The sequence below is a fragment of the Poromitra crassiceps genome, assembly GCF_964638095.1.
Source record: "Poromitra crassiceps genome assembly, chromosome: 15".
Classification (NCBI taxonomy): Eukaryota; Metazoa; Chordata; class Actinopteri; order Beryciformes; family Melamphaidae; genus Poromitra; species Poromitra crassiceps.
The window spans coordinates 41,213,046-41,239,379 of record NC_139634.1 but is presented as its reverse complement, the minus strand read 5'-3'; the positions used below and the strand labels follow the sequence as shown (position 1 = coordinate 41,239,379).

The 26,334-nt window shown below is 44.0% G+C and overlaps 1 protein-coding gene across 1 annotated transcript; it reads right to left on the bottom strand.

The window, feature by feature from the left end:
• Positions 1-17,460: 17,460 nt before the first annotated feature.
• On the bottom strand, positions 17,461-18,825 carry LOC310790233 (E3 ubiquitin-protein ligase TRIM39-like; the record flags this gene model as incomplete). The annotated part of the gene is made up of 1 exon (XM_083651905.1): positions 17,461-18,825. The coding sequence occupies one exon, from the start codon at positions 18,823-18,825 to the stop codon at positions 17,461-17,463; it is 1,365 nt and encodes a 454-aa protein (XP_083508031.1).
• Between the last annotated feature and the right edge of the window lie 7,509 nt (positions 18,826-26,334).

Genomic DNA, 26,334 nt, shown 5'->3' with positions numbered 1-26,334 from the left:
TCTCTGCCTCCCCCCCTCTCTTTCTCTCTCTCTCAGGTGCATTCCCTCCAGCCCTGCTCAGTGGCACTTCACTATCAGCACACTGATTGAGTTCCCCTGATATTTCTGTCGAGGAGAAAGAAGGGGAAACTGAAAGAGGGGAGGAGGGGGCATGTTCAACAGAAGGAACGGCCAAGTGGCTTTCGTTTGAGGAGCTGAGAGGGTATAAGTGGGTTAAAAAACCCACGTCACACGAACGTTGTCTGGGTAGTGCAGCGCCTACCAACACGACGGTCACAGGTACGAGCCCCCGTGTTCCCTCCCGCTTGGTCGGGTGTCCATACAGACAATTGGTGCGATGCCGGATTAAGGATATGTGTCCTGCTCACTGCACTAGCGCCTCCTCTGGTCGATCGGGGCGCCTGTTTTTGGGGAGGGGAACTGCGGTGTAATAGCGTGATCCTCCCACGCACTATACGTCCTGCCGGTTAAACACCTCGCTGTGAGGTGAAAATAAGCGGCTGGTGACTGCACATGTATCGGAGGAAAGCCTGTGCTAGTCTACAACTCTCCCCAGATTGCCAGCGGGGGTGGACCAGCAGGGGGAACTGGCCAAGTAGAGTACTGCAGGAATGAGCCCGGAAGCAGCACTCTAGTGCCTTTTAAACATGAACTCTGGATCATGTCCTGCTAGAGAGAGCAGGATATTTTCAGGTTTTGCCTTTCTAAACATCAGGGGTCTTTGTTAAGAAACAACTGGATATGAGCCGTTTTTTTCTGCCAGTGGGCGGGGGGGGGGGGGGGGGGGGGGGGGGGGGGGGGGGGCGGCGCGGTAGCATCTATCGAAAACAAGAAATGTGATAGGAAGCAGCTGTAGCTATGAGGCAGTCAAAATAGTGGTCGCACCGTCGTCAATCACTGTGGGTGATTTATTTTACAAGTGGCAACTAGTCATATCTGACTAGTTTTAAATGTAGGCTATTTCTCCCCACAAAAGTTTGATAGCCTATCAGTCAGTCAGCTCCTATCCTCTCCGCAGTGGAGAGGCACACAACACTGCCTGCTGATATAATTGGCTGCATCACGTTAGCGACAAATCTGGAGACTTCAAAAAGCATGCCGTTGGTTTTAACGGAGTCCATTCCAACGAGGGGTGGCAATGTGCCAAAAAATGAGCGCTTCGCCTTGCTACATAAAGCAGCCCAGTCAAAATAGTGGTCGGACTGTCGTCAATCACTGGGGGTGATTTATTTTACAAGTGGCATTTCAAGTCATATCTAACTAGTTTTCAATGTATTTCTCCCCACAAAAGTTAGGCTTTTTCTGACATGGGAGCAAGCAAGCAGCAGCAGCAGCAGACCTGATGCACTGGACCTGCCTGGCTGCAGCTGAAGCGCATTGGCCAAACAATCAATCAATCCGTTTTTGCAGCACTTGAGGAAACCGTGAGTTTGCTCGTTGATATAAGCGATTGCCCGAACGATTCATTAATTAATAAACTAGTGAACGTGAAGTGAGTCACGAAGAGCCACACCTGCCCACTACGGATATGCGGATAATAACCTGCCAGCTGTTTAACATGAGCTGCGATTGCGTGGAAGCGGATCTTATACCGGTGGTCAAGGTAGATAAGATACGGACTCGCGGGAGTGCGCGTAGGCCGGCTAATTGTTGTTTAACATGCAGGCCAACCGGCTAGGTGCAGGTTATAATACGGATTCCACTGCATGTTAAGAAGTGGCTTTGGGGTCATAAGGTGAAAGGGCTATGGGATCTTAGAATGGGGATTTCGGTGAAATGCATGAAATAAAGTCTGTGGTTAACAGAAGTTGAGTGGCAATTTGTGTTCAGCTGGATCATCTTCACAAATGAGGACTACTTTTATGACTTTTAAAACGAAAACAAAACAAAACAGAAAATGCTTCAAAGTAATAAAACTGCATTTGTGAAGATTACCTGCTGAACACCAAATCCCACTCCCACATAAACTTTTGTTAACCACAGACCTCATTTCATGCATATAATCGAAATCCCAATACTAAAATAGCCTTTCCCCCTAAAAACCAACATGGCGGCGATTTCTGGTGAAGCCTACACAAATACCTCATCCCTGCAGTACTCTATAGGGGAGAAGACAGGGGGGGAGAATCGGGGGGGGGGGGGGGGGGCACGGGGGGGGGGGCACGTCACGACTCAGACAAATGGATGTTTTTTTTATTTGCTTCATCGCCAAACTTACGGTTTCCTATGGCCTCACCTCGAGTTCCCCCAATATTGTGAGTATTATGCAAATAAAGGTATATTCCCAGTAAGTTGATACACACTTTTGTTTATTTTGCTAGAATAAGGGCTTCTGCAAATTCATTTTCCTTATCGCCTGGCAAAGATTCAGTCGGCAATGTTCACCCTTTCCCCCCCCCTTCCGTCAGTTCTCTCCGGCCGGGCAGAGTGATAGTCTATTGCTGAGGGGAGCGCTGACTCCAATTCCATTTGTTGCCAACACAGAAGTGACCTCGACGCTTTGAAAAGGCCAAGGAGACTCAAATCTAGCTGAAAATGGACGTATAGCCGCCATATGTACAGTAGGAGTCAATCTGAGGGGAAACAAGGAGAGATTCCCCCTTTTGCTGGGGACCCCCATGGAACCCAATCAAGGAAACCCGAGGGGACCCCACCAGAGCCATGTATATAGAAGAGTCACGACATCTTCACTCAAATTGTACACTATCAGCTTTATTTTAGCATTCAAAAGTATAGCGCGAGATACCCTTCCTGGCTGTTCATTGGCTAATGAGTCACGCATTTTGGTCCTCTGCTGACGCCACTCTCTCCCTAAATTGCTCTGGACCCCACTTTGAGAACCACTGCTCTAAACAGTGTTGCCATATTGGGCGGTTTGGGGCGGGTTATATAGCCGCGTAACCTGCTTTAGACCTGCAGATGTTTGGCTGGTTTTGCTGGCAGTTGTGGGGGCTGGAAACAATGGGTTCTATCTGGCAACACTGTCCGTGCACGAACAACGAAAGATGCTTCTATCTCGTCTGTATCTGACGTGAAAGCAAAGAAGACTGTCCCAAAGAGAAACTCAATGAAACACTCAGAGTTCCTGCACATTTTCAATAAAAAGAAAAAATCACTTTTTCCAGACGTAGATTTTTTTTTATTTTGTCTGGTGTTCAATATGATTTAAGAAGATATACATCTTGCCCCTGCTAAGGTCATATCACTATATGAAGATCTTCCCAGCCACAAACATCTGAATATGTGAGATGATTGGGCAGGGTTCCTACATGCTTTCTATTTTAGTGTACATTACTGTCTTTAACATAAATAAGAACAGTTGGGTGAGCAGCACATAGTGTACATTACTGTCTTTAACATAAATAAGAACAGTTGGGTGAACAGCACATAGTGTACATTACTGTCTTTAACATAAACTAGTGCTGCAGCAGCAAATAGTAAGAGAACACAACAAAGACATAGAATAGAACATCAATAAGAACAGTTGGGTGAACAGCACATAGTGTACATTACTGTAAGGAATAATTAGGGTTAGGGTTACACAATAGGAATATGAATATATGTTGCAAGGATTCTTTTTTGCTAATTATTATTATGTTCATTTTTTATCTGTTTATGAACAAACACAAGTACAAAAATAAAAGCAATTGACAACGTGCTTTAACAGCCCAATTAAAATGTAACACAAATTAAAACAGGTGAAATGTGATAAGACAGCGTGAGGTTACATAATAACTATATAACAGTAAAATAGCAGGATAAAAGCCATCAGGTCTATAAAAGCAGGTGAAAGAAGTGATTTAAAAGGTGAGAGTGGTTCTGCTCATCTAAACTCCTCAGGCGAGTCGTTCCAAAGCCCATCATGACCCAAACTAATGACTAATGGAAATATTACTGCCAATAAATGACACAGTGTCATTTATGTGCTGGACGATAACCCACCTGGGCAGTGGGCACTGAGGACATGGGGTGGACACACCCTCATCGTCCACAGGCGGGAATCGAACGCAGGACCTTCTAGCTGTGAGGCAACAGCGCTACCACTGCGCCCCCCTATCTCATGCCTTCTGGTTCTGCCCCTCACTAATGGCATTCTGGGCCACAATATTTGCTTGGCACTCTAAGGCCTACAAAATAACCCTGCAGCCGGAGGCAGAACTCACCATCTTCGGCTGCTCCGAGTCCTCTCTGAACTTCCTTACAGCTGTGCAACAGTCTCTGACGCAGGGGACAACTGTTGCCAAAAAAGCCATTCTGCAGGAATGGAAATCCCCCTCTTCACCTTCTTCTCAATTGTGGTTGACGGACATGACTTCTGTTATACGGATGGAGAGAGACTTAGGTTCCGAGGACCAACTCACTTAAAAATTTCTCAACTATTTGGGACCCGTTTCTGGCCTACTTTGATGAGGTTAGGGGCGACGGGTGACTCGCCTGGCTGGTTTCTCAGAGACCCCTTGTGTAGGTTCCCATGCACAATATCCCTTACAAGCACATTAGCACCTTATGGAGCTGGTGGCGCCATGTTGCAAATATTGAGCATCGATAATATGTATGTGTATATATTTATTTCTTTATTTTCCTGCGACTGAGCTTGTTTGTTTGTTTTGTTAGTGTATTGAATTTTTTTTTAATTATAAAACATTGAGAGGGAAATAAAGAGTTCGGGGCGTGATTTCATCGTTGCCAAAATTATACACGCGTTCAGTGTGTTCTGATCACATCCTGATCATGATGTATTTACCAGTAGCATGCATTTTTCCTTATCCAGATAACATCCAGGTAACTTATCCAGATACAGGTCACATTTGGTGTAAATGGGGTGTGAGACGCTTTGAAAGGAAGCTGCAGCCATTAGAAGAAGTATAAGTGAGTGATATTTATGAAACAAAGAGCTTTGATAGGCTGGCCATAAACTAAAAGCTCAGCAAATTGTTTAAAAGGTTATTTCACAAAAGCGATTAAGAGAGGAGGGGGAGGCTGACAGCTGTCAACCTGTTACATCTTTACTTCCCTCAAATCTTCTCTCCTCTTTTTTTCCTCTCTTCCCTTTTCTCCTCCTACCTCTCCTTCTTCCCTTTTCTAAGTAATAATCTTCGACATGTTAATGTAAATGTCTGTCTGTTGTGCTCACCTCTCTGGCTGATCCCAACAGTCGCCAGAATAAAATGTTGGCATTTTGTCTACAAGATCAACATCAATTTGAAACAAAACATTGGCAACATACGTTTCTAAAACGTGGCATTTTACATCTGATCTTGTGTTGGCATGCTGGTTAGAGTTAGTATGATTGACAGCTACACTCACACAGATACACTCACACATACACACACACACACACACACACACACACACACACACACACACACACACAGACACACACACACAGACCATAGCTAGCGTCTCATATGACATGAGATATAAATCAATATGCTCACTCTATATTTTAAATATTATTATTATTATTTATTTTAAATATTTTTTTTATTTTAAATATGACTTTAAGCAAGTAGAATGGCACCAGATGTGCTGAATGAAGAGAGGTTATTTTGACTAAAGAATCTTAATGACGTCAGCGTTTGCATGGTTCACAAAAGTTATGCTTTGCACAGGATGCCTAAGGTCAAAGATCACACGACATCACAGGATGCCTAAGGTCAAAGATCACACGACATCACAGGATGCCTAAGGTCAAAGGTCACACGACATCACAGGATGCCTAAGGTCAAAGATCACATGACATCACAAGATGCCTAAGGTCAAAGGTAACACGACATCACAGGATGCCTAAGGTCAAAGATCACACGACATCACAGGATGCCTAAGGTCAAAGATCACACGACATCACAGGATGCCTAAGGTCAAAGATCACACGACATCACAGGATGCCTAAGGTCAAAGATCACACGACACCACAGGATGCCTAAGGTCAACGGTCACACGACATCACAGGATGCCTAAGGTCAAAGATCACACAACATCACAGGATGCCTAAGGTCAAAGGTCACACGACATCACAGGATGCCTAAGGTCAAAGATCACACGACATCACAGGATGCCTAAGGTCAAAGGTCACACGACATCACAGGATGCCTAAGGTCAAAGGTCACACGACATCACAGGATGCCTAAGGTCAAAGGTCACACGACATCACAGGATGCCTAAGGTCAAAGATCACACGACATCACAGGATGCCTAAGGTCAAAGATCACACGACATCACAGGATGCCTAAGGTCAAAGATCACACAACATCACAGGATGCCTAAGGTCAAAGATCACACGACATCACAGGATGCCTAAGGTCAAAGATCACACCACATGGTATGTGGAGAGACAAGAACATCTGGCAATGATACTTTTGTGTCCAACCTATTCACCTTATGTTGCCACGCCCACTTTTTCTCTTCCATGTAAGACGCAATTGTATTTGTTCTTGCGGTTCAGCGTTAGCCGGCCGGTAAACATCGATAAACTGTAAACTATGAATGAAGTTTGGCAACATTCAGAAGCTACACTGCAGCCAACTTCAGTTGCATCATGCTCATAGCGTTACTGCTGCGAGGAGCCGATGGCTGTACCCGGTCGGCATCTAACGTTAGTAGTTACAAAAGCATGTCAACAGTGTTTTCTCACTGCCACTGCCAGTAGCCTGGGTTGACAGATACTAGCTAGTCCGACCGGTCACACAGCCAGCGCTCCTCGCTGCTCGTTAAAAATGTCCAAATAGGCGTTATTCTGATAAACTGGTCACATATTTGGAATGTTACGTTCTCATGCGAAAGAATATTAAAACTTTATAACAGTTTGTTTTTTTGCTTGAAAACAGTTTTTTGGCAAGTCTAAAAATGATAAAGGCAGGAGTAATCTACTTCCGGGTCTAAAACGGAACACAACGAATACAAAATGACGTCATGCAGAAGCGTCCTGATATGGGCAAATGATAAGGCGAATAGAGTGATGATATAAAAGGATGTTTAGGTGCGTCCTGGTAGCTCACCTGGTAGCACGCATACGCGGCCGACCCGGGTTCGAATCTGACCTGTGGTCCTTTGCCGCATGGCATCCCCTCTCTGTCTGCCTACTGTCCTATATATATTTTAAAAAGCATGTTTGGTCAGAGGGATTTTGTCCAAATTAAAGGTATATTCAGTGACATTTTTGTGTTAAAATAAGTGTTAAATGGCTCTATATTCTGACAGCAATCAGTGAAATGGAGTGTTTGGTCAGTGACTTGAAACCCCCAAACCCCCGCTGTCCTCTCTCTCTCTCCTGTAGTCCTGCATGCAGGGCGGACGTATCTCCGCAACCGTAACTCGTTGAGACTCACGGATGGTGGCGTTGGATTCGGGGTGAAAAAATACATAGTCCTTTATAGGCATAGGCATTGGATGGTTTGAGGTCGGCGCCAATTTTTAACCAATCAGAGAAAAGTTTACATTTTCTGGGAAAAGGAAAGTCGGATCGCGATGCCTAACTAGACTACATGCAGAAATAGACTCTGGGTTCGAGGCAACAAGGAAGATGGTGTGTGTGTGTGTGTGTGTGTGTGTGTGTGTGTGTGTGTGTGTGTGTGTGTGAAGTGATGTCACCCAACTGGAACTGATGTCACGCAATTGCTCCACTGCGATGTCATCAGGCAGTTGTGATGTCATCAGTGATGTCGCTCGAGCAATTGTCTTCTTCTTCTTTATTCGTTAAAAAGTGGTTGTCTGTCTGATTGATTGATTGATTGAGTTCTTTATTGATAATGAATACACAGTATATACAATATACATATATACATACACAGGCCCACCATTATCAAAAGGATAAAAACGCAATAAAGCTGACAGCTTATTTCCATTGCGGTCCTCATGATGACTGTTATAAAATGTGTACTGTTGTGTGTATGTCTGGATGTGTGTAAGTGTGTGATAGTGTGAGTGCCACAAGCACTTGTCAGAGTCTGAGGGTAATGCGTGGGTGTGCCTGCCACGCAGGGGGGAGAATGATATGGGAAAGTGGGGCACAGTGAATAACCAATAAAGATAAGCATAAAAATAAGATAAAAGACGATTTGTGCTATTAAAAAATAAACCCATCAAATCCTAATAAAAACATACTTTAAAAAAATAATCAAATAAAATAAATAAAATAAATAAAATACTATAAGATCTAATAACATATAGGGACGAATGAGACACCGGCTCAGTTACTGGCTGGCCGACAACAGGTCGCCCCCCACCTCAGTCACCTTGGCTACCATCAAATCCATCCTACATGAACCTATACTGGACAATATTTTATAATATACTATAGCATTACATATCATTATCATACAACATTATATACTATATAATAATATAGATATAATATAATATATAATATAATAATATAATACCACAATATAACACAACACATTAAGTCCAGGTTCTAATTCTCCTGATCCAGTTCTTGACTTTACCTTTGAAGGAGGGATAGGGGCTGATTGTCTTAATCTCAGCTGGGAGACTGTTCCAGGCTACTGCCGCTGAATAAAGAAAGGAATTTTGGCCGATGCATCTTTTGCATTTTACTGGGACCAAGTCTGTGGGGCTCCCTCTAGTGCCGTGCCCATGTACGTCACTGACCTTGGTGAAGTAATGTCTAAGATATTTTGGGACAGCATTGTTAACTATCCTGTGGACCATGCCGAGTTTAATTTGTGTTACTCTCTCCTCTACTCTTAGCCACTTGAGGCTGTCGAAGTGAGACTGTAGTAGGTGAGTCCTAGGATTCAATTGTAAAATGAGTCTGACTAATCTATTTTGTGCTGTCTGGAGCCTGTTTTTCAGTGACACTGCGATGCCGGTGTACCAGGAGGAACATGCGTAGTCGTATTGACACTGAACCAGTGCCCCCGCTAGGATTTCCAGAGCGTACCTGTTGACATAGGTGGAAATCCTGGAGAGGAATTTCACTCTCTGGTTGATCTTTTTGGCTACCCTCTGCGCCATGCTCTCTCCTGATAAGGTGTTGTCCAGCACACAGCCCAGATATGTGACCTCCTCCCTAGCTGAGACCTCTACGTCTCCCACCACCACCCTAAACCCCGGAGACCTCCTCAATTTGATGGTAGAACCAAAGAGAATGGCTTCTGTCTTACCTAAGTGGAGGGACAACCTGTTATCAACCAGCCAGCAACTGATCCTGAGTAGTTCTCGGCTGAGTATGATTTCTACCTCCCCTTTATCCTGGTGTGAGACCAGTAGAGCCGCATCGTCCGCAAAGAGAAGCAAGTCACATTCACAGGCAGATTTCATGTCATTGACATATAAAAGAAATAAGACTGGACCCAAAATGCTCCCTTGAGGCACCCCGCAAGTTGGCACTAGTGAAGATGACATAATGCCATTCACTTCTACCACTTGCTTCCTCCCCCTTAGGTATGACTCTACCCACCTTAGCGAAGCACTGTTAAAACCCATAGCCTTCATTTTAAATAACAGTATATCATGGTTCACGGTGTCAAAGGCTTTTTGTAAATCTAATAAAACCATTCCACAATATCTGCCCTTGTCTACTTCTGTTCTGATTTGGTCTGTCAGGTACAGCAAACATGTGTCTGTGGAGTGAGATATTCTGAACCCCGACTGATACTCATACAGGATGTTGTTTGTTGACAGGTATTCATTTATTTGTTCAAAGATGATTCTTTCCATTACCTTTGACACCGTGCTAAGGATCGAGACAGGACGGTAATTCCCCGGGTCTAATTTGTTTCCTTTTTTATAGATAGGAATAACTCTGGCTGATTTAAGATCAGTGGGAAACTGCCCCTTTTCAATGGACTTGTTTAAGATAAATGTTATACATGGAGCAATTGTCTCCGCTGCATCCCTCAAAAATCTGGCGGGAATCTTGTCCTGTCCTGTTGCCTTCGCAGGGTTGAGGGCCTTTAGTTTCTTTTCTACCGTGTCCTCAGACACACTTGAGAAAGAAAAGGTATCTGCCAGGATACCTTTCTTCCTGTAAAACTCCCCCACCTGTCTTTCTCCATATTTGCCACTAGGGCTGGGCAATTTATTTACTAGTTTGTTTGCTATTGTAATGAAGAACGTATTTATATAATTAGCTACATTGGCATGTCCTGTAATCAGTGTGCCTCCTATATCTAAATTCATATTTTTTGCTTTTGTCTTGAGCCTGTTCCCGTATCCCGTCATTTTCAGACACTTCCATAATTGTTTAGGATTTGACTTATTTTCTGTTATTTTTTCATTGTAGTATTCCGCCTTGGCTATCTTAATTAATCTAGTTACTTCATTTCTAAGTGTTTTAAACTCGGTATATAATTGCTCTTCGCTATTTTTTCTAAATCTAGTGAACATGTCATTTCTGGACTTTATTGCTCCAATTATTTCTGGGTTCATCCAAGGCTCCGATCTGACTTTAATTCTGATGGTTTTTTCTGGTGCACTTTCATCTACTGCTTCCAGAAAAAGGGATTTGAAAAATCCCCAGGCCTTGTCAACATGAGCACAGCTGAAAACAGGTGACCAGTCCGTGCCCCTTAATTTTTCTTTTAATGCCTCACTATTGTAGTTCTTCATAGAACGGATCCTAATAGTGTTGTGGTAGTCAAGGGCTGCCCTCATAATCCTTCGTGTACAAAAGATTATTGAGTGGTCACTAAGACCGCAGTCTATTACACCACAGTTGGATATTTTTGACTTATCTGACACCAGGATTAGATCAATGGTGGTCTTGGAAGAGCTTGTTATCCGAGTGGGTTTGTTTATTATTTGTTTGAAGTTAAAGGTTGAGCACAAGTTCTGAAATGCCTTAAACATTACATGGTCACGTCTTGAGACATCGGTGTTAAAATCACCCAATAATAAAACCTCACCATTTATTAGCTCTTTGTGTTTGGAACATAGATCTTCAAGCTTATTGTAGAAATCGCTCTGATCTGGAGGTCTGTAGCATACTCCTACAAGGATTGGCTTGCTTTTAGGCAACAAGATATTGGCCCAAAGTGATTCTAACTGATCCTCGTTGAGATCAGACCTTACGTTGAATACAATATCAGCCCTTATATAAATACAGACCCCCCCCCCCTCCTATTTCGATCTTTCCTAGTTACTGTGTAATTTTCGATTTCAATTTCTACATCTGATATTGATGCATCCAACCATGTCTCAGTTATACATATTATTCCTGCCATGCTACTGTTTACGAGCTGTCTAATTTGGTGAATTTTAGGTATAAGACTTCTCACATTGAGATGCATTATGTGTAAGCCCTTTGTTTTACAAACGTCTATAATTTCTGCATTCGTATACTGCCTTGCCTCCTCCTCTGCTGCTGGACCTGAAGTCGTCGGCTCCTGCCCGCAGGGAGTCCTTTGAAGCCCGTTGTTTGGTACGGCAGCCGGTGCTCTGCTGTGGCGCCTGGTCCGCTGTGGTCGGCCGCTCGGCTCCTCTGCTGCACGGCCCGACGCTGACTGCACGGACCCACCCGGAGACCGCTCCTGGCCGCTGATCTGCCCGGTCCTCGTTGCTCTGGTGGGCATCCTGGTTTGCTGCGCTGCTCCCCGGATCCCCTCTGCTGCTCGTCTCGGCGCTGTCTGCCCGCACCCGCAGGGAGTCCGCTCCTGGTCCTGGCCGTTGATCTTTTCGGCCCTTTCTGCTCTGCTGGGCCTCCTGGTTGGCTGTGGTGCTCCCCGGATCTCCTCTGCTGCTCGGCTCGGCGCTGTCAGCCCGCACCCGCAGGGAGTCCGCTCTTGGCCGTGGATCTGTCCGGCCCTTGATGCTCTGGTGAGCCTCCTGGTTGGCTGTGTTACTCCCCGGATCTCCTCTGCTGCTCGGCTCGGCGCTGTCAGCCCGCACCCGCAGGGAGTCCGCTCTTGGCCGTGGGTCTGACCGGCCCTTGATGCTCTGGTGAGCCTCCTGGTTGGCTGTGGTTCTCCCCGGATCTCCTCTGCTGCTCGGCTCGGCGCTGTCAGCCCGCACCCGCAGGGAGTCCGCTCTTGGCCGTTGTTCTGTCCGGCCCTTGATGCTCTGCTGAGCCGCTTGGTTCGCTGAGCTGTGTCTCGGGTCTCCTCTGCTGCACGGCACTGTGCTGTCTGCCCATACCCACTCATAGTCCTCGGTTGGTCACTGTTAGCTTCTAGGCTAACAGGGCCTGTGTTAGCCCCTTGGCTAGCTGCTCGGCTAGCATTGCTAACATTAGCATCTTGGCTGGCTAACCAGCTCGCTTGCTCCCCAGCTTGAGTTACTGGACCTGGGCACGGGTGAATGTCGCCAGAAAGTAGGAGGCATATGACGATGACCGACCGAAGATCCCCTCCACCTTTCCGCGACACAGGACGCATCTTGCCCCGCTGTAGGACGTGGATGATCGCCGCCCGCCCGTAGCCAAAATGTTTGTCCTCCGTGTTATTGTCGTCCTGAAGGTAGAAGTTAGGGAAATTTTCCATTCTTTCTCCTACTAGTGCTTTTTCTGTCTTTACGTATCTTAGACTCGATAAAGCAGTAACGACCGTCAGGATGGTTAGCAAAATCAATGCTCCGCGAGCCGTGGTGGACACCGACCCGCCTGCTGCCGCCATTGAAAAAGATCGCACAATTAGATGGCTCTAAAAAGGCCTATTATCATAAGGGCTGCACATGTGAGTGGGACAATCGACTACCTGTGAATCAATGCCCGTCTGCACAGCTTATACTTCAGCACCTGGGTGTGATTTTTCTTTTCCGAACGATAGATGCAGTTTCCCCCGCCATGTCTGATCCACGTCCTCTTCCACATTACAGTGCCCGAGTTGACAAGTGAACAAGAGGGTCAATGACGGCGCGGGGAATTGGTTTTGACTCATCCTCCCTGCGTTGTCACAGCAAGGAAACTTGAACCATGTGTGCGTCTGTTTGGCTCCAGCCATCCCATCAAAACAGATTAGGGCTTCTTCCTCTGTGAGGCAGCGCACGTCTGTTCGTCCCGTCGGAGAGGAATGGCTCCCAGTCATCCCTATTGGTTCAGTAAGATGTGATTGGTACATTTGTGTCAATGCTCATTACAGCTTGATGCAGCAGAGAGGGGCAAAAAGAAACGATCCATTTAAGTTGTCCCTAATGTTAAATGTAATATTTCAATACAATCATTTTGTAGGCTATCATTTTTTATCATACATAGATAGGGCTAGAGATTTTTTCTTTAATCCCACCAAATGTTTTTGGCGACATTCGGCCATGTATAAATACAATTTTAGCAATAATACACTTTATTTGTATAGCACTTGCCTAAAACGGGGTTTACACGCTGCTTTGTAGTAATAGGAAACAGCAGATGTTACAGTACATGGATGCAACGAGTTAAGATTGATCATTTTGATGTGTCACTCCTCAATGTACAGATCATAGATCCCAGATCAAGTGCAGTGAGGGGTTGAGGGCTCACTCAGTTATGAAACACAGGCTAAAAATAAATACACAGGCTAAAAATAAATACACAGGCTAAAAATAAATACACAGGCTAAAAATAAATACACATAACACTACTACGGGTCCAAAATAAATACACATAACACTACTACAGGTCAAGGTCTAAAAATAAATACACATAACACTACTACATACAGGCTAAAAATAGATACACATAACAATACTACAGGCTAAAAATAAATACACATAACTACAGGCTAGAAATAAATACACACATAACACTACTACATACAGGCTAAAAATAAATACACATAACACTACTACAGGCTAAAAATAAATACACATAACACTACTACAGGCTAAACATAAATAGACATAACACTACTAAATACAGGCTAAAAATAAATACACAATACACTACTACATACAGGCTAAAAATAAATACACATAACACTACTACATACAGGCTAAAAATAAATACAGATAACACTACTACATACAGGCTAAAAATAAATACACATAACACTACTACATACAGGCTAAAAATAAATACACATAACACTACTACATACAGGCTAAAAATAAATACACATAACACTACTACATACAGGCTAAAGGTAAATACACATAACACTACTACAGGTCCAAAATAAATACACATAACACTACTACAGGTCAAGGTCTAAAAATAAATACACATAACACTACTACATACAGGCTAAAAATAAATACACATAACACTACTACATACAGGCTAAAGGTAAATACACATAACACTACTACAGGTCAAGGTCAACTTTTGGATGCTTTCACACTCGGGACCCGGGACCACACTTGTCCCCAAATTGACCCCTGGTGCGGTGCACACACAGAGCGTTTCATATGAAAATATAATAAGATATGATTGCTCTAGTCCAGTGCTGACCAATTTGGGGCCCGCGGGCCAAGTTTGGCATGCGCCTGAATGGAGATGTCGGGACTCTTCTATCTACGATTAACGTTCATTTTGTGCAGCTGGTATTCTCTCTCCCCGACTCTATCACACGGGTGTGAGGCATTGCTGTCTGAGGATTGATCGCTCCTGATTGGTTGGCTGAATCACCTGGTTGGGGGGTGAGCTCTGATATTTGATCCCTCCCCAGTCACTGGCTTTACACCAGCTCAGCAAGATGGACAGATCATCATCACGGCAGTGGCACACTGACAAAAGAAAGTTTAGGACGGAGTGGCAAGATGAGTATTTTTTTACTGAAGTAAATTCAACAGCGGTTTGTCTCATTTGCAGACAGAGAGCGGCTGTTTTGAAAGAGTACAATATACGTCGCCACTACGAAACTGATTTTCAAAGTACCTTGAGGATTTTTCAAGCTGTGAATTAAGTCAGATTTTTCTCTTGACTACAAAGGTGGAAAATACAACTGTTTTTAACTGGGTGTTTACTGATTAAATGTTTAAGCTCCCCACAAATGCAGATGTTTTTTCAAATATATATAACCAATTGCAAATTATTACAATTACCAAACAGATAAAAAGTAGATTTGAAATGTTATTTTAGATTTAGAATGTTAATTTTCTATAAAACACAATACATTTTAATGTAATTCCACAACGTTTATTTTTGGCCCTCGGCCCTCCACCCAGATTGAGTTTTGGCCCTTCATGGGAAAGAATTTGGGCACCCCTGCTCTAGTCTATACAGGTGTTGCACATAAGTTAAGTTAAGTTAAGTTATCCTTTATTTATCCCCATGGGGAAATTCATCCATTTGACCCATCCTCTACTAGGAACCTTTCTAGAACTAGGAGCAGTGCAGCGCCCGGGGACCAACTCCAGTTCTTTTGCCAGTGCCTTGGTCAGGGGCACTGACAGGAGTATTAACCCTAACATACATGTCTTTTGGTGGTAGGAGGAAACCGGAGCACCCGGAGAAAACCCACACGAACACGGGGAGAACATGCAAACTCCAAACAGAAAGGACCTGGGAGGGACCGGGGGTTCGAACCCGGGACCTTCTTGCTGTGAGGCAACAGCACTAACCACTGAGCCACCATATCGTCTAGCCCTAGCCATTGCACATAGCCCTAGCCATTGCACATAGCCCTAGCGAGGAAGAGAGAAACCGCTCCCTCCGCTCCTCCACGGGTGCAGCACGCCTCGCCCTTCCTTCGCTACAGGGGCTCAAAAGTCGCTCATCCCGATCAAGACTCTTCTCGTCCCTGGCACCGTAATGGTGGAATGAGCTCCCTCCTATAGTCAGGACGGCCGCTTCACTGCCAATCTTTCAGCAAAAACTTAAAACACACCTTTTCAGGCTCCATCTGGGCTCTTCTTGAACTAACATCTCTCTCCCTCTCTCTTAAAAATAATAATAAAAAAAATAAAAAAAACTTTACCACTATCCCTTCAAAAGTTGTAGCTGTCATAGACTGTGTTGCATAGTTGATTGCTCTATTGCTGACAAAATGTGTTATTGTAAGTCGCTTCAGATAAAAGCGTCTGCCAAATGACGTAATGTAATGTAAATGTAGGCTAATGTAGAAAGAGGAAAACGTTATCGGGTCCTTTCTGCTGTCCCTCTCGTTTAACAGGTTAATTGCTGAAGGGACAAAAGACTTGTTAAACCTGCTGGTTCTTATTTTGCCTTGCAGAATCCTTCCTTTGCCCCGGTCACTTACGTCACTTTCACATATAAGCTGTTTAGTCCGCTTTAACCGCGCCAGAGTTTGTTTCCTCGGATAGTGCGGTTCGTTTGGGATGGTGTGAAAGCGCAAACGAACTCTGTTGCGGAACAAACAAACAAACTCTGGCGCGCTTGAAAACGTGGGTCTCGGTTCGCTTCCAAGTGAACCCTGGCGTGGTTCGTTTGTTGTGTGAAAGCAAACCGGACTAAACACAAGAGCACCAGTACATCTGATGCATTCATGCAGTGCATCATGAGTAGAAGACGGGAGACGGGAGAAGGGAGCAAAACAAATACTGCGGCGTGCACACGTGTACAGTACCTGCGCGCTGCGTCGTGAAGTACATCATCATAACAACATCACTTTTATCAACAGCTGGCCCCGGGTTGCCTATCTCCTTCGGTACGTAGGCTACTCTCATCTGTAGAATGAAATGTTCAACAGCTTGCTGCCTCATCTGCAGCTCATATTGGGCACATTCTTGTTAAATAATTATTTGATAGTAAAACCAGAAATCCCAATATCGCAGGTGGTGTTGCTCCATGTCCGTGTTTTGCGGATTCACTTGTGTTGTTCAGTCAGCCCACAGCCAGGCAAGAAGCCTGCTGAAGAGAGGAGAGATTTCCCCTCTCTATTCTGTCCAATAGATGAGTGACTGTTTCGACCACGTGACATTGTTTAGAAAGTTTGGTGCGTTTGTGACAAATTGCTGTGTGAAAGCGAACCAGACCAAATGAAAATCGCAAAAATGTTGCAACTTCACCACCCCGAATCGCACCGAGTCCACCAGCTTATATGTGAAAGCGACCTTAGTTATTTTGTGTCAAGGCTGAGCAGGGTCATTGAGGAAGCACTCAGCCTTAGTCAGAATGACATCTGGTCACACAATGACCCTGCTCACCATCTTAATCATGCACTGCAACTTAGCTTGCTCTTTGGTTGCACCTGTTACCGAACACACAGATCAAGCAATCGGACAGGATACTCTGAAGGGCAGCATATACAGGACAGAATTACATCACTGATCGTAATTCTATATACTAAAAAGTTTGAGTGCGTGATCTCACTGTTCACGCATGACTTCTCTCTGTGTTCACGCGTGACTTATGCCATCATCAGTGACATCATCAGTGATGTCATAAAATCACTGATCAGTGAGTGATGTCATCAGTGATTTTACTCAAGCAATTGTGATGTCATTGGTGATGATGTCATCAGTGATGTCATAGATGGCAGTGACCAGCGATCTTTCTTTCTTTGGGACATACGGACAGACCTTGTTATAGACACGTCGGCCCCTAGTGGCCACGCCATAAAGTCTTTCACAGCACCAGCGCTTCAAGTGCTCTCAACATGTTGGTTGGTGGACATGCCCCCTCCCCTAACTTTGCTGTTCCACTGTTACATAGACCTTCACTGGTAAAATCCTCAGAGTATTCCAATTGTTAAAATAGGGAAACAGCCTGTCAGTGAAGGTGTGTGTAAAGGTGTGTATGTGTGTATTAGTGTCAAGATCAGAGAATGACAGCATTCCTCTCTTCCAGTCCAGATGCAGTCTGATCCTCTGGAGCTTCTTCTTCACTGGGAGAGATACTGGATCTGATGGTATGTGTTTTGCTGTGTATTCACGACCATAGAACCCTATTCCCCATTTTCCAGACTGCCTGAATTCGATGCTTCCATTTCTCTGGACAGACTCTGCTAACACACCCAGGAACCAACCTGTACTATCTCCTACCTCAACATCCCAGCTGTGAGTTCCCGAGTTAAAGCCGTCAGATCCCAGAACACTGTCGTAGTATTCAAACCTCTCTGGATTGTCAGGAAGCTGCTGTCTCTCTCCACGTCTCACACTGGTCAGATCTTCAGACATGATGAGGTATGGGCCGGCAGTGTTTGGGTCCAGAATCACAGGAGTGTTGGAGACCATCTCCTTCATCTTGTCGCAGACTGTGAAGCTCAGGTTGCCCAGGTGTTTGGCTTCGTCTATCAGAGCTCCTGAGACCGGTTGTGGATCCTCCACCACAAGGCGCTGGACTAGTTCCACTGTAGCCTTGTAGTTCTGCAGGACCGAGACATCAGCTTTCAGCTCCTTCTCTTTGGCTTTGACTGTGTGAGAAAGAGCTGCTATCTCTCTGCTCAGACCCTCAGTCTTCTCCTTCATCGTGAGACTCTTCTGCTTCTCTTCCTCCCTCAGTGCAGTGATCCTGGCCTCCTCTTCCTCCTGGAGAAACTGGTGAAGCTTCTTAAACTGCTCCTTAATCCGCCTCTCTGTGTGTCGAGCCTGGACCTTAATGTGCATTGCTGTTTGATCACAGTTTCCTTTCACTTTATTAAAGTGCTTCAGTTTCTCCTTTAAGGGCTTCAGTGATTTCTGGAGTTCTTCCTTGTGTTGCCGTGTAGCTTCATCGATGGCTCCACAGACGAGACACAATGGATGTTGATGGTCCAGACAGAAGAGCTTGAGTCTCTCAGAGTGCAGACTGCAGAGAAGCTCAGATCCTGCTGAAGCTCTCTGATCTCTCTCCAGTAAGAAAGCCTCACACAGGTTCTTCAACGCCAAATTACGAGGTGGTTGACTCTGTAAAGATATTTCCTCACAAAGTGGACAGTCGTGTATGAGTCTCTGTGTCCACCAGCTCTGCAGACAGGCTTTACAGAAGCTGTGGCTACAGGACAGGATGACAGGATCTTTAAAGACGTCATGGCAGACAGGACAGTGATACTCCTCTGATCTGGAAGCCATTGTCTTCTACCATCTATTGGTTATATTTATACCAGTAGCAGGGGGATTTATGCCATCACTGACGATGTCACAATGGGTAAGTAGCAAAAGAGTTATGACATAAGTGATAATGTGACTGATGTCACTATTCAACTTATGACATCACTGATGATGTCACACGGCCCACAATTGCTCAACTGAGCATGCTCAGAACGCCACCCCAGAGCCGTGTATCTAGAAGACTCGCGACATCTCCATTCACTCCAATGGACCAGTTTTTTTTGGATTAAGCAGCGCTGTTGATGTACTTTGAAAGGGTCAGACGTTTAAATAATCAAATTGTATATTATCAGCTTCATTTTAGCATTCAAATGTAGCGCGAGCCCCCTTCCTGGCTATTCATTGGCTACCGAGTCACGCATTTTGGACCTCCACTGATGCCACTCTCTTACTAGATTGCTCTGCGCCACCCTATATAGTAAGATTGTAATTGCTTGAGTGACATCACGCTTGAGTGACATCACTGGTGACATCATAACCGGGCCAATCAGGTACTGCGCGCTGTAGTTGACAAAGTACCCCGGCCAATTGGGGATGCCGTTGGCAAAACAGGAATGGCGGTTCCCGAAGTGGTAAGGTTAACGAGTGGTAAAGGTTAAAGGTCTGCACCCAGGCAAGAAAAATTGATGACTTTGTTTCAGGAATGTTCATATTCTATATATCCATGAATTCGAGAAAACGTACAATGCTGACATTTTATTCTGGCGACTGCCTGCAGATTTGCACATTTGGAAACCGCAGTATCTCAGTTCTGTTCTGCTCTCTGGGACCTTTCTCTCTGCACAGCTCGTCGTCATGAAAGCAGATTGCTGTCCCTGGCTCCTGCGGACCAGCAGCCCCTGCTGCGTCTGCAGCCAATCAGAAAAGCAGTCACAGCGGCGGATACGGCGGCGCTTGAAAGGGCGGGAACGTCTTGTCATGCGAAGAGAGCGTGGTGCCGAATAACAATACCACACAATGTCATGCAATGACAGACGCGCCTCCAGGGGGCAGCGCTGTGACCTGGGAGAGAGGGGGAGAGAGAGAGTGTGTGTGTGTGTGTGTGTGTGTGTGTGTGTGTGTGTGTGTGTGTGTGTGTGTGCGTGTGCATGTGCATGTGGTGTGTGCGCGGGCGTGCGTGTGAGGTGTGTGTGTGTGTGTGTGTGTGCGTGTGCATGTGGTATGTGCGCGTGCGTGCGTGTGAGGTGTGTGTGTGTGTGTGTGTGTAAGAGAAAGAGTACAGTATGTGAGAGAGACAGAAAAGGAATTTGTGAAGATAGAAGGATGAGAGTGTATTCAGCAGTGTTGGGGGTAACTCATTACAAAAGTAACATATTACATGTAATATATTACTTTTAGCAGTAACTCAGGAATATAACTTATTACCAATAGGATTTCAGTAATATTATACCAGTTACTGTCAAGTAACACAAGTTACAAATGTATTTATTTATTTTTTTAAATCAAAGCATTATTTAAATGAAGATACAATCATTTCCTAATCAAATTGAGTGTTTTTATGCAAATAACCACTATAGATGACAATAACAAGGGAAAAGGATTTTGGACGGTTTACACTAGACGGTTGAAATTAGTTTTCAGGATGGTTCTGGGGTGGCGATGTCATTCTGCTAATGCTGTTATTTTGGTGAAAGTAATGCAAAAGTAGTGTAATAAGTAATGACTTACTCTACACAGACAGTAATATTGTAAAGTAACTTATTACTTTCAAATGTAAGTAACTAGTAATATGTAGTATATTACATTCTGAAAGTAACTTGCCCAACACTGGTATACAGTAATATGTGTCTGGCTCCACATCTATGTGATTCTGAACTGTGCTCTTATTGCAACATTAGTGTTTTCTTCAGATGAGCCAGTTATTATGTAGCCTAATACAATGTGGTTATACTTCAGTATATGGTTCAGTATATTTGTTCTACTAGAAAAGTGCTCTGGTGTTTGGAAGGCAGATGCCATGTGTTCATATCTGTTGTTGGAGAAAATATAGGCAGGCCATGCCCTTTGTAAAGCACTTTGAGCACTATATACTTGAAAGGTGAGTGAAAAAAAGAGCAAATATTGATGGTTAAGAGTAAGACTGAATAATGACATCACAACAGCCTTATCTTAATGGTCATTTAAAATGAGATATTCCTCTAAATCTGGCTTCAGCAGGCAATATTTGAGAAAAACGGCACACACAAAATGACGGCGACCCTTGGCTTGGTCCTCGATTTTAAGAACCCCCACAAATAACTCGAACCCTGGTTAATATGCTAAAGTTTACTGTATACATTGTTGTCAGGTGGCTATTGTCCAAACTGGTTATTGTGATTATGCTGTGACACTTTCTACAATAGGCTGTTTATTTCCTTTGCCCTAATGAGAATATTTGATGTCTTCTCAGATATTTCTTCTCATTATTATTGTATAATGTTTGTATGCTATGTCTGCAGGACAAGCCATTGTGTGTGTGTGTGTGTGTGTGTGTGTGTGTGTGTGTGTGTGTGTGTGTGTGTGTGTGTGTGTGTGTGTGTGGTATCAAATAGCCACCCCAGTCCCCACCCACCACCAACACCAAGAGCCCTTCCCCCGCAAGAAGTAGGTCAACAGACACACACACACACACAAGTCAGTCCACTCCCCACACAGGACGCAGAGTGTTTGACTTTTCTCCAGAGAAACTTTAACTCTGGACTTTAACACTCTGAGTTACTTGAGGAGAACTTCCAGACACGACGAGGAATTTCACATGTTCTGACGTTTTGGACGAGAGAAATGAGCCGCCTGAAGGAGGAGAATCCTGATTTGTGAAAGGTAAGAGAAGTAAAAACTAGGCTCTCTGGTTTGGACCATTGACCGAGCTGTTGAAGCTGATTCTCATCTAAAAGACAAAAGCTTGCTGTATACTCACCATGCCGTGAAGGGCGCGGGGGTGGAGCGTCAAATGACGTCAATGTGTTGGCCATGGTTGGGCGCTACCTCTGTACGGAGCCTTGCTCGAGTATAATGAGCCCTTTAAGGGCCTGTGTCCACCTAGCGTCTTTTCATCAGCTCTGGCGTCTATTTTCAGTTGTTTCCAATGGGGGGAGAGCGTATGCGGGCGCACACAGACGTCTAGAGAAAGTACGCTGCGTCCAGCGTCTATTTTCACAGAGCTCCGGCGTTTTTGTGCGCCCGACTCCCAGCGCTTACAGCCGAAAATATTTTAACTTTTCAGAAAGACGCTGGTGTCGGTTGCTCCTTTTCTGGCAACTAATCATATGGAGAAACTATCGCAACAGAGACAGAACGGCTCAATTGTGGGAGCAGATTGGCTAGACACTTAATATTTCTGGTGAGTGTTGAGCTCTGAGTTGTTAATGTTAGCTGTCACCTATCAAGCTACTACCACACTGAACTAACGTTAGTTTCAGATGTTAATTGTGCGCTGAGATCAGCGCTTCTCAGCGTACTTCCAACGTTTAACGGTCGGAAAAAGACGCTAGGTGGACACAGGCCCTAAGGCCTCATTATACTCGCAGAGATGGGCAGTATTTGAAATACTTGTATTTGAAATACGTATTTCAACTACTTTTTTGTATTTTGTAATTTGTATTTGGCTGGGCAGAGAAAAATGAGATGTAATTTGTATCAAGATACTTTCAGATCTTGTATTTTGTGTATTTCAAATACATAAAATACATTTTTCTTTTTATTCTCAAATTGACACATGTAAACATTGACACAGGTTTAAACTAAAGATGGAGAAATTAGTTGTACTAAAAACAACTAAGTGAACTAAACTGAAACCTGATTTGAATAGGAGAAATTAGTTGTACTGAAAAACAACTAACTGTCATAAACCTGATTTGAATAGATGGAGAAATTAGTTATACTGAAAAACTATAACTGAACACCAAAGTACCCTAATGAAAATCAAAAATGTCTTTCTGTTGCTACAAGGATGTCTGAGCTTCACTGTGCATAATGATGGCTGTGCAGATTTTGACACTATAATGGTGTTACCACTGCTGATAGTGGAAAGTTGTATTCAGTGAGTGATTGTTCTTTAGTAATTATGTTCTAGATAGCCAGGTTGTTTTGGATTTTGTTTATGAAGCAGAAGGAGGGGAAGTCATTTTAAGGATGTAAGGATTTGAACAAGAGTCCAATTTCATGGAAGGCCTTTTTTGTTTGAGATGCAGTTTCTCATCGTTCCTCTCACCGATTCACAATTTCACAACCTTAGACAGGATGTGCATCAGGGCATTCAATTCCTGAAATGTAACCTTTTCTAGTTGTATAAATATGTTTGCACGTTAAATAAATACTGTGACGACAAGTTACTGACATGGTGGTGAATGTGAAGTTGTTTAAAGGGGACCTACTATGCCTTTTACCTATTTCAGTTATTTATATATTGTGTTATGATGTCAGATATCTATGGCTAAACATAGTCAAAGTTCCAAAACTTGAGGTTAACATGCAGAAATGCTGCCTTTAAGTCAAAAGCCCTCACAGAAGGTGATTAACAGCTGAGCTGAAGGAGAAATTAGTTCTACTGAAAAACAACTAAAACTAAAATGGAAGAACTGCAGTGTGTTAGGGAGTACACATACTGTGACAGAGGACTAAAGAGAGGATTTACTGTCTAAGGAAACCAGAAAATTTCACTTTTGAATAGCTGAAATCAGAGAATTAGGACATTTTCCTTAAAGAAATGTCTCTAAATGATTAATAGATCATCAAAATAGGCAATTAATTTAATATTTGGCAATTAATCTATGAATTGACTAATCGTTGCAGCTCTTTATAAGTTTTTATAAAATGTATTTTCATGTATTTTCAAAATACAAAATACGTATTTGTATCTCAAATACATTTTCAGACAGGTATTTTGTATTTGTATTGTGATACATTTTTTGAGCAAGTATTTGTAATTTGTATCAAAATACTTTATGATGTATTTTCGCCCATACTCGAGCAAGGCTCTGTGAGGTGGAGCTCCGCGAGTCACGTGCGGACCTCGCGCTGGGGCAGATGCTTTTATACTCAGAAGTGATCAGCCAAGTGATCAGCATGTATTGTACAATGGTAATAGTGAGAACAGCCCATGAAAAGTCGCAATGAAACGCTATTATGTGCAGTAGCCTACTGAGTGCACTTTCACTCTCAAACGACCGTACATCAGCACATGAATGAATCACCAAACTGGTTTTTACTGAATAGCCGTTTCAGTTCTCAGCCCTGATAGCCTACTCTGTGCTGCTTTTAATCTCTCTCAATCATGCTCTCAACACAACACATTTACTTGGTGAAATGACTAAAAATGAACAGTTGCAAATCAAAGTTTAGCCTACCACATGGGTCAAGAAATGTGGTGAAAACACAGCTCAGTGTTCAGGGCTCAGTGGCTCGAAAGCGGCCATGTTTGGAGAGAAGCCGTGCGGAGGTCGCGCTGTGAGAAAAATCTTCAGGTACACGGTGGGCGGCCTACGGGGCTCCTCCCCTGCGCCCTTCGTGGCACAGTATAAAGCAAGCTTGAGCTGGCGTGTTGAGGGTGTTGAGGGAGCAGGTCGTGAGTTTGGATGAAGCTGATGAGTTTGGAGATGATGGAGGGGGCAACTGGAGCTAAACAGCAGAGGTGGCGATGGGGAGAGGTGTAGAAGGTCAGGAGGGATGGAGAGAAGAAGGACCAGGATAGGGGCTACTGGGTCAGACACAGGGAACAGTGATTGGTTAATGGTGGTGATTGTGTCGGTGAAAATAAAATAAAAAATCAATCCGGTGTCTAGGTGGAGAGGGTGTCAGCACGGGGCTTGATGAGGTTGTTTACAGTTGAAGAAGAGGGTGGTTTTAGGGTTATGGCTGGAGTCATTGATGATGGTGGAGAAGTAGGCAGACTTGACAGTGGTGAGGGCATCTTTGTAAGTGGAGAGGTGGCGTTTGTAGGCTTATTGGTGTACGGTGAGTGATGTTTTCTTCTAGAGTCGTTCCAGTTGGTGGCCGGTCTGTTTCATTGTGCGGAGGTCGGGTGTGAACTGACAAGTGCAGTGGGGGGTAAAGGGGTGATATTTTTATTGTAAAGGAAGAGTTCACAGGAAGAGTAATGGAGGCGAGGGGAAAAGCTAGGCAGCGTAACAAAATAAGTAGGGAGTCCAGGGTGTACCAGGAAATAAAATGGTAGGGTTAATAAAAATATGAGAGGGCTGAATAGAAGTCCCATACCAGTGGTAGACAGGTGGGTTAAAGTGGTGAGATGGATGTACGTTAGCATTAGCACAGAGCAGGAGTCACGGAGTGACGAGGTACTCACTGGTGATTTTGTGTGATGAGGAGGAGTGCAGCCAGGGAAGCTGATGTTGTCGGATGGGGGACGGGAAATAGTCCAAGGAAGGGAAATAGACCAGCGGGGTTGGGGACAACCAGGGCAGCTATGACCTGGCTAGCCGGCTATAGCCAGGTGGAGCTAATGTTCGCTGGCAAGCAGGGAGGCTGGGAGAGCGCGGCAGCAGAGAGTGAAGGCAGGCGCACGAATACAAGACAAGTGACTACAGAGATTAAACAAACAAAATCAGACATGGATCAAGCAAACAAAATCAGACAGAGATCAAACAAACAAAATCAGGCATGGATCAAACAAACAAAATCAGACATGGATCAAACAAACAAAAGCAGACATGGATCAAACAAACAAAATCAGACATAGATCAAACAAACAAAATCAGACATAGATCAAACAAACAAAATCAGACATAGATCAAACAAACAAAATCAGACATAGATCAAACAAACAAAATCAGACATAGATCAAACAAACAAAATCAGACATGGATCAAACAAACAAAATCAGACGTAGATCAAACAAACAAAATCAGACATAGATCAAACAAACAAAATCAAACATAGATCAAACAAACAAAATCAAACATAGATCAAACAAACAAAATCAGACATAGATCAAACAAACAAAATCTAGAAAGGAAGAAAACAACATATACACACAATGCAGTGACGTGTAAATTAGACCTGCTCATGTGATCAATCAACAGATGCATTTTCAAGATGAACAGCATGAAAGCATACCAACGATGTCACGGGCCGACTTAGAAATGATTAACTTTCCACGGCCACAAAAAGAGGCCAAAAGGGGGCGTGGTGAAGGGTGTGGCCATGAAAAGGATTCACGTAACTCCACAAAACTTTGTAGAAAGGTTGGCTGAGTCAGGGGCGAATTTTTCCACTGGGGACAGGGGGGACATGCCCCCCCCCACTTTTCAAAACCTTGATTCTGTCCCCCCCCACTTTTTAAACTAAAAAAATAATGCTCAATACGCTACTGTTTGACCAGCCATCATATTATGGCTGAAAATGTTAATTGAGTTGCTAATTATAAGCTATAGGCTACTCCAAAAGATTGCCACGGATTTCCTCGTCTGTAAAAAGTGCCCTCTCCAGACCCTGAATGCATTTCTAATGGCGCTCTGTATCGAAATTCCCCTTTCC